The sequence below is a fragment of the Musa acuminata genome, chromosome BXJ3-2 (assembly GCF_036884655.1).
Source record: "Musa acuminata AAA Group cultivar baxijiao chromosome BXJ3-2, Cavendish_Baxijiao_AAA, whole genome shotgun sequence".
Taxonomy (NCBI): Eukaryota; Viridiplantae; Streptophyta; class Magnoliopsida; order Zingiberales; family Musaceae; genus Musa; species Musa acuminata.
The window spans coordinates 681,086-690,868 of record NC_088350.1 but is presented as its reverse complement, the minus strand read 5'-3'; the positions used below and the strand labels follow the sequence as shown (position 1 = coordinate 690,868).

The 9,783-nt window shown below is 42.7% G+C and overlaps 1 protein-coding gene across 1 annotated transcript; it reads right to left on the bottom strand.

Annotated features, from left to right (window-relative positions):
• Positions 1-1,797: 1,797 nt before the first annotated feature.
• Positions 1,798-9,074, bottom strand: LOC108951142 (flavonoid 3',5'-hydroxylase). Its single transcript, XM_065137864.1, has 3 exons — positions 8,187-9,074; positions 7,409-7,767; positions 1,798-2,068 (listed from the first exon to the last, which is right to left on the bottom strand). Exons 1-3 carry the CDS (start codon positions 9,072-9,074, stop codon positions 1,798-1,800), a joined length of 1,518 nt encoding a protein of 505 aa, XP_064993936.1.
• Positions 9,075-9,783: the final 709 nt, after the last annotated feature.

The window sequence follows — 9,783 nt, the reverse complement described above, 5'->3', positions numbered from 1 at the left end:
TCTCTCTCTCTCTCTCTCTTTTTCTCTGTTTTTTTTTATGACGATAGCTACTTGGTAGCTGGGCAACAGTAGTGGCGGAGGAGAAGGGGCAGCGGTGGTCGCTGGTCGGGACGCAAAAGTTCCTTCTCGGTTGAGAAGGATTGGCATTTGTGGGCTTCACCCTTCCTCACACAAATTTCTTTCTCTCTCTCTCTCTCTCTCTTTTTTTTGTTAACTACAGTAACACTATAGCGAGAATGTCAAGGATCACCGTTCTGATACCAAATAATAAGACCCTATGATCTTATAGTCAAAGAAAGAAGAGAAAAGGGGATAATCACTTTGAGATGATCAGCCTCCTTGATCGCTTCGAGAGGATCAACCTCCTAAAGTTTGTCATAACATACTAGAATAATATTTCATTGATTGATTGATTGAAACAAAAGGTTATATCACTATTTATAGAGTTCCACCTAGAGTTCATCAGGACTTGAACTCTTAATAATAAATAAATATGAAATAAATTTCTATCTAATTTTAATTAAACTAAATAGACCCAATAAATATTATTCAAAGCTGGTGCTGCCACCAACTTACGACAACACTGAACATTTTGTGGACTGTGTATATTTTGCGTTGTTGTCTTAGTTTGGTTGAATCCCATCGTCCATAGCTTGTCATTTATTGAAGCCGCAAAACAAGAAAACAAAACAGTGGCGGCACCTTTTGTTGAGCTAAAGTGGAAAAGTCATCCTTATGATTTTGTCTATGTATTTTTGTAGTTTTGAATCGACATAATGTATAGAGTGAAACAAACAAAGTTATGAGACGTTTTTCAGTTGGAATATTCTCTCTATAAACAAAACATAAAATCTTGGTAAAATAGTTTTTGGATTTAGAATTGCCAACACCAATGGAAAGAAATGGGCTGTCGGTCCACATCATCTGTCAAAAAGATCAAACACGTATTCAAGATTCTTCAAAATCAAAACATTTATTGAATTACTAAAAGATTACAGAGTGCTAATTGATTACTCGTATTTTATGATAGTTTCACCAACTTCGTTACTCCTAAAAATTTGGTTTAACATCCAACACAATAATATAAGAATTCAAGAATTTTAAGAAAATGCACTATTAATTTTACACACACAAATCTTACATCACCGAACTTTTAGTTAAGAGTATCCTTAAATTTTTATAGCGGCTTTAATTTTGTACTCGATTAAGGTAGTCTGATAAATTGATTTTCTGTAATCAGGTTATATTTCTTATTGTATTAGAAGGTTTATCTGATTTGGTATAAGGAAAGAAACCCATCTCAACCTAACTAGAGACTCTTAATTGTTTGATTTAAGGTTAAGATGAGGAAAGTGTCCTTGCTCACCTTAAATAGGTACTCAAATCGATTTATAAGTATGACTTCAAGAGAGACAAATTTTTTTTGATTCATGTATATATATATGTATGTATATATGTATATATATATGTATATATGTATATATATATATATGTATATATTTATATATACATATATATATATATATATAATTATGTATATATATATGTGTATGTATATGTATATATATATATATATATATATATTTATTTATGTATGTATGTATGTATGTATGTATGTATGTATGTATGTATGTATGTATGTATGTATGTATGTATGTATATATATATATACATACCTGAGATCATGACAATAAACCTTCTATGCCAATTCACCTATATGCATATATCATCCTTCCTTATTTTTTAGGTTGTGCATAATATACTTAATGCATATTATACATGTTAAACCCACACATATCACATATAGGCACTTTCGACGAGGCGTGGTTTAACTACAGCCTTGAGAGGCACTGCCTTGGGAAGCACGGCGCCAAATTTTTCCTTCATGTCGAGCTCCTCTACGTCATCGGCAAGCTTCCAATGAAATGAGTGCAACAAAGACCCGAGCCCATACTGCAGCATGATGAGTCCTGCATGCATTCCGACGCAGATCCTTCTCCCGGCGCCGAAAGGTATCAGCTCGAAGTCGTTCCCCAGTGGCTCAATCTTGGCGTTTCTACCGCTTAAGTGATAAGCAGATAAGATTTCCTCAAGGCAGCTGAGGAAATCTCTCAGCAGTTGAGAAGCAGATAAGATTTTCTTAAGGCAGTTGAGGAAATCTCTCAGCAGTTGAGAAAAATCCTCCATGCTGAATGTGTATAACTTCCCTACTGAGTGTGTATAAATGGCTGTCAAGAACTCACTATCAAAATGTATTAGGCAATTATATCTTATACATTTCATAGTTTCTTCTACAATTTCTATCTTTCTATCTTCTTCACTTAATTTCTATCATGGTATCAGAGCCGTTTGCCTAGAGCAAGCCCTCTTCTCCGGAGTCCAACCATCCCTCTCGTGGCGACGCCTCCGCCCCTCAGCCGTAGCCATTCGCTGCAGCCTACTGCAGCACTTGCGACTGCTAATATCAGATCCTAAAGGAAGCACAGTCACGGCCTTTGTTTCTACCGCCGGCTGCTACTCCCTTGCCAACCGAAGTCTTCCGCTGAAAACTCCGCTGCTCTTCTGGCCACCAAACTCCAATACTGCATTACTGCAACTATCTCCAACCTTGCAGATTTCTCCAGCATCACTGCAGAAATCGCTGCAAGCTGCAGAGATTTCTTCCACATCGCTGCCTTTCTTGCTACAGATTGCTCGCCCATCACTGCAGTTCATCACGCTGCAGCCTTCTCTGCAGTTCATCACGCTGCAGCCTTCTCTGTAGTTCATCGCGCAGCAGCCTACTCTGCAGCGCATCGATCTGCTTTTCTCCTCCTCCCTTCCTCCTATATCTTTACATCTTCTATAAAGATCACTTGACCCGCCACAAAATATCTGAGATGTCTTCATTTTCCTCTTCCGATATTCCTGTCCCTATTTCTGTAGGGACTCTGAGCACTTCTCAAAGTCTTATCACCATCAATGCTGCAGCACTCATTCCCTTCAAATTATCCAAAGGCGGCAACTACGTATCTTGGCGGGCACAACTTTCTAATCTTTTATTTGGCTATGATCTCTTAGGTTACATTGATGGATCTCTCCAGTGTCCACCTGAAATGATCAACATCCCAAGCGAACCCAATCTAGTGCCAAATCCAGCCCACCAACTATGGTTACGTCAAGATCGCCTCATCCTCCAAGCTATTCAAGCTTCCGTTGCTGGATCCATTGCCCCGCTGATATCCTCATATACGACTGCTGCAGAAGCATGGTGCAAATTACAAACAACTTTGGCAAATCGCTCGCGTACTCGCATGCTCGGACTTCTCTCCAATCTGATGAAAATGAAACAAGAGGGAAGTACTATTGCTGATTATCTACAAAATATCAAAGTTATTATCGATGATTTAGCTTTGATAGGTCATTCTCTTAGCGATGAAGAAGTCCTAATCCATACCCTCAATGGCTTAGGAGGCGAGTACAAAGAACTGACAGCAGCACTTCGGGCACGTGACTCACCAATATCATTCGAAGAACTTTATGATAAGTTGATCGACTATGAGACGTACTTGAAGCGTGATGATAAGTTGCCCGGACCACCTATTACAGCTCAGGTCAATCAAAAATCCAAGAGGAAGAGCAACCAGTACAATAAGCACGTCAACAACGATTTGGCTAAGCTGCCTCCTAGCCTTATGGGGCCCAGACCAAACCCTCCTTACCCATATCAAGGTGGTAACTTTCATAATACTCAACCGTCGCGTCCTGACTTCTCAGGCCGCCAACGAGTTGTTTGCCAACTATGTGATAAAGTTGGACACTCCGCGAAAGTCTGTCGGTCTCGTCCCAGACTCCCTGCTCCATCACAGTGGCCTCAGGCGAATTTCATGGCTACTCCAACTCCTACTCAACCTAATTGGATTGTGGATTCGGGCGCCTCTCATCACATCACCTCTGATCTTCAAAACTTGTCCATCCACAACAACTATGACGGAAATGAAGATATCATCATCGGTGACGGTAAAAGAATTCCTATTACTCATTCTGGTTCCTCAACGCTTAGTTCACTTACCACAACCTTTACACTCGATGATGTTTTGTGTGCACCTAACATTAAAAGAAACCTCATTTCTATTTCTCAATTCTGTAAACAAAATAATACATCAATTGAATTCTTTCCTAACTTTTTTCTTGTCAAGGATTTGAGCACGGGGGCATCCTTGGTCCAGGGCCAGAACAAAGACAACATTTATGAGTGGCCATCCACTTCACAAATTACCCTTCCTACTGCTCACTCCTCAATCGCAGCTCCGGTTGATGTATGGCATCGTCGTCTTGGTCATCCCTCCCCTTTTATTCAGCAAAAATTACTTTCTCGTTATTCTCTTCCTACCTTGAAAATCAATAGCACTATTAATCATTGTGATGCTTGTCTTTGCAATAAAAGTCATAAACTGCCTTTTGGGACAACCTCCATTTCTTGCTCTAAACCGTTTGAAATCATTTATACCGATGTGTGGGGCCCTACCCCAATTCCTTCTTTTGACAAGTTTCGTTTTTATGTCATTTTTGTATATTATTTTACTAAGTACACATGGTTATATCCTCTCCATCATAAGTCTGATGTTTCTACTGTATTTACCAACTTTCGAAAGTTGGTCGAGAATTTTTTTCAATCTTCCATTAAAATAGTTTACTCTGATGGTGGAGGCGAATATCAAGCCCTCACATCCTATCTCTCTGCTTGTGGTATACAACACCTCAAGTCACCCCCACATACTCCCCAATTGGTTGGTTCTGCCGAACGCAAACATCGTCATATCGTTGAAACTGGTCTCTCCCTTCTACATCAAGCATCCATGCCACCATCTTTTTGGTCAGTAGCTTTTCAAACTGCAGTTTATCTCATTAATCGTATGCTCACTCCAGTCTTACAATACCAGTCACCATTTGAAAAATTATTCCACAAACTTCCAAACCTTCATAAACTCAGAGTTTTTGGCTGTTTATGTTATCCATGGCTCCGTCCCTATGCGTCACATAAGCTAACACCACGATCTAAGCCTTGCACTTTTATAGGCTACTCTCTTGAACATAATGCTTTTCGATGCTATGAACCCCAAACTAAAAAGGTCTTTATATCACGTCATGTTATCTTTGAGGAGTCTGTCTTTCCTTTTCAAAATAATCTTACCATGCAAACTACTCCAATAAACATACATCACTGGAATATCCCTCCGATCTCATCACACGAACCTCCAATGACACCGTCCAGTCCTTACTCTCAAGATTCACATACTACTATTACTCCAGTTCAACAGCTTCTCACTCCCTCTATTCCTCCACTCCCTTCCTCACAAGTTTCTCCTATTAATGAAGTCATACCCTCGGTAACATTGCCACTGGCTTTACCTTCTCCTAGATCTAGTGACATTGTTGTGCCGACGGTTGACCCGGTCCATGACAGTGACTCGCCCTCGGCTATACCACCAACACAATCTATCACTTCCACCCCCCCTAGACATCCAATGACAACACGCTCCAAAAGTGGTATTTTCAAACCACGTCAAGTCCTTGACTTACATGCTATAACAAATTCCTCCACTGAGGCCAGTGAACCCACTACAATCACTCAGGCTCAAAAATCTTCTCACTGGCGTAAAGCCATGTGTGACGAATATGATGCTCTCCTCCATAACTCTACATGGACCTTAGTACCCTTTCACACACACAAAATATCATCGGGTGTAAATGGGTCTTTCGAATTAAGCGGAACCCAGACGGATCCATTGCCAGATACAAAGCACGTCTAGTCGCCAAAGGGTTTCATCAACGACCTGGTGTCGACTTCACAAAGACATTTAGTCCCGTTGTTAAACCCACAACAATCCGTCTTATCCTGAGTTTGGCTATCTCAAAGGGCTGGCACATACGACAATTGGATGTTAACAATGCCTTTTTACAGGGGTCACTTACTGAAGATGTCTTTATGCAACAACCTCCTGGTTTTGTTCATCCTCAATATCCGAGGCATGTCTGCAAACTTCAAAAAGCTATTTATGGACTTCGTCAAGCTCCAAGGGCGTGGTATAACGAGCTTGGCTCGTTTTTGACTTCAATTGGCTTCATCAATTCAAAGTCTGATACCTCGTTATTCATTTGCCAGCACAATGGAAGCATAATATATCTTTTAGTATATGTGGATGATATTATTGTCACAGGAAATGATCCTTTGAAGACTCAGGCATTTCTAAAGCACTTGGCTGATCGATTCTCCCTCAAAGATCTAGGAACTTTAAGCTACTTTCTGGGAGTGGAAGCAACATTTACTTCTTCAGGTCTCTTCCTATCACAAAGAAAGTATATTCAAGATTTATTATCAAAGGCAAACATGCAGGATGCGAAAGAGGTTACAACTCCTCTCTCTACCAGTGAATCACTTAAATTATGTGATGGAAGTCTTGCTACAGATTCGACTCAGTATCGACAAGTCCTTGGCTCCTTACAGTACTTGGCTCTCACCCGTCCAGATATTTCATTTGCCGTCAATAAGTTATCGCAATTCATGCATCGACCATCTACTACGCATTGGTCTGCGGTCAAACGAATTTTGCGGTATCTTAAAGGGACTCTTAATCATGGCATTTTTCTTCGCAAAAATACTTCACTCCATCTCCATGCCTTTGCTGATGCTGATTGGGCAGGGAACTTTGATGATAGAACATCTATGTCCGGAAACATTGTCTTCCTTGGAGCTACTCCAATCAGTTGGAGTTCTAAAAAACAAAAGACGGTTGCACGATCTACAACTGAAGCTGAATACCGTGCCGTCGCCACTGCCGCTACTGAACTCAATTGGGTCACAAATTTGCTCAAGGAACTCAACGTCAACTCCACGGTTATTCCTACAATATATTGTGATAATATTGGAGCTACTTATTTATGTGCCAATCCAGTGTTCCATTCCCGCATGAAACACATAGCCATCGACTTCCATTTTGTGCGAGATCAAGTTGCCAGACATCAACTCCGAGTTTCTCATGTACATACAGCAGATCAACTAGCTGACTCACTCACAAAGCCTCTCGCCCGTAAACTATTTTCATCTCATCGGTCCAAGATCGGCATCCTTGATGGAAGCTCAATCTTGCGGGGGCATGATAAGCAGATAAGATTTCCTCAAGGCAGTTGAGGAAATCTCTCAGCAGTTGAGAAGCAGATAAGATTTCCTCAAGGCAGTTGAGGAAATCTCTCAGCAGTTGAGAAAAATCCTCCATGCTGAATGTGTATAAATTCCCTACTGAGTGTGTATAAATGGCTGTCAAGAACTCACTATCAAAATGTATTAGGCAATTATATCTTATACATTTCATAGTTTCTTCTACAATTTCTATCTTTCTATCTTCTTCGCTTAATTTCTATCATTAAGAACCTCTCCGGCTTGAACTCCAGGGGATGCTCCCACACGTCGGGGTCTCTCCCGATGGCCCATACGTTGACGATGAGCCGTGTGTTTGGGGGGATGTGGTAGCCATCCACCTCGCATGCCTCGAAGGTGTAGTGTGGGACGCCGAGCGGCGTGGAAGGGTGCAGTCGTAATGCCTCTTTGCAGATGGCTCGTAAGTAGGGAAGGTTTGGCATGTCAGACTCTTCAAGCCTGCGGTTCTTCCCGATTACTTCGTCCATCTCATCTTGAGCTCGCTGCAGGATGGTTGGGTTCCTTAGCATTTCTGCGAGCGCCCATTCGATTATGATGGATGATGTATCGGTTCCGGCAATAAACATATCCTGCCAGGAGAAGAAGTTGCTGTTGCGTGGTAGCAAACATGCATGATGAAATTATAAAACAGGAGAGCCTCCAATAAAGTACGCATTAGGGTAATATCTTTTCCCCTCGTGGGAGAATCTTATGCGACTCAAAAAATGGTGCCATAATCGAGCAGACAATGTAGGAATTCCTTAGGAACTCATCTGCTTACGTTTTGTGGCTCTCTATTGTATGTATATCTAGTGCTGGTTTGGTTGCAGGATCCAACACCTGTTCTGAGATGATATTTACCATCACTCTTGGTCAAATGAGAACGATGACTAGACATAACAGAGGGAACGTTTTGGAGATAGGGGGTCAATAGAATTTGCGTACGTCGCTAATTGGCTGTCTGTAGCGAAGAAGAGGGGGGAACGAGAGAGAGGGAAAGAGAGCTCACAGAGATAAATCCCTTCATGTTGACATCAGAAAGCGACACCCCATCAGCGTCAACCCTGTTGGCCAACACAAGATCCAGCACGTCCGGCCTCCCCTCGCGCTCGTGCGCCGTAGCTTCGTGCTCCGCCATGAGCGCCGTGATCAGAGCGTCTAACTTCACATGCACCCGGCGCAGCTGCCGCTGCACTCCCTGCAGGTCCATCCACGCAATCGCCGGCACAAAGTCGCCGATACTGAACTTCCCCGACCAAGCTAGCAGCTCCGTGATGGCGTCCTTGAACTGGTTTGATTCCTCTCCCTGCGACTCAAACACCCGCCGCGACAGCATTACCTGCCCGATGATGTTGGCGCTGGCGCACACCATTGCTTCCGACACCATAACTGGCCGCGAGTTCCGGCTGGACTCGAGCATGGCGCGGAGCATGCGACCGATTTCGTCGCAGCGAACCGGGGCCCACTCGGTCAGCGCCTTGCCGCCGAGAAAGTGGAGGTTAGCGAGCTTGCGGAGGAGCTTCCACCGAGGCCCGTAGTTGGCGAACACGAAGTCCTGGCCGTCGTAGGTGACGTCCTTCCCGCTGATGGGCAAGGGGCGGTTGGCGAACTGAAGGTCGAGCGCCTTGAGAAAGGAGCGGGAGGCGCCAGCGGAGGACGCAACTACGACCCCTTTAGTGCCCATCCTGAGGTACATGATGGGGCCGTAGCGCACGGCGAGGTTAGCGAGGGAGGCGTGGGGCATCGGACCGATCTGCGGCAAGGCGCCGAAGATTGGAACGCCCGAAGGGCCAGGGGGGAGCCGGAGCCGACGGATGGACTGGAACCTACGGCGGAGGAGGAGGTGGACGATGACTCCCAAGAGGATGCCGGCAACGAGAACGATGTCGAGAGCCATCGAGATCTTTGTGGTGCGCAGACGTTGGTATTAGAAGTGGGTTAGTGATGCGTATATGTAGACAGAGAGCTAAGCACGGCAACGTAAAGCCTACGGAAGGGCTGATGTCATGTTTGGTGGTCTCAGCGACACCTGTCGTCGGAAAGAGTTGCTTAATTGAAACCCACAATCCACAAGTTGTAGCATGAGATATTGATTCCCGCATAAATTATTAGATTTCTGCAAAGCTACAGGTCATAAAATTTCATAAAAAGGTAATATTGAACTTTAATAATTTTAATCACCTTCAGATTATAATGTTTTGCATCATAAAAAGACAATGAAAACAAAGAAAACACTATACTCTTTTGGATTGGATTGATGTTGGATTAATTTTGATTTTTAACCGTTAAAGATGAATTATTTAGGTTAAAAAGTGAGTTAGAGAGAGATTACTTAGTCCATCATTATGTTTTTGACTTTGTGGCCTATGCTGTTGCATTTAGGTTGGTCTTTTTTTGCATGATGGCTTGAATAAATGATATGAAGATTATAAATGACAAGCTATGGAAGATGGATTCAACCAAACTAAGACAGCAACGCAAAATATACACAGTTCACAAAATGTTCAGTGTTCTCAGAGTTGGTGAAATTTATCTTCTAATCAATTTCTACACGTGATAATGGAAGTTATAGGTCAAACTTTGGAAGAGTCTCCACTGAGGTCAGC

Coding starts and splice junctions, on each gene's coding strand:
- LOC108951142 (XM_065137864.1), bottom strand. CDS start 9,074: ATGGCTCTCGACATCGTTCTCGTTGCCGGCATCCTCTTGGGAGTCATC. Junction 7,768..8,186: donor ACATGAAGGGATTTATCTCT/GTGAGCTCTCTT, acceptor TTCTCCTGGCAG/GATATGTTTATTGCCGGAAC. Junction 2,069..7,408: donor GAGTTCAAGCCGGAGAGGTT/CTTAATGATAGA, acceptor ATCTGCTTATCA/CTTAAGCGGTAGAAACGCCA.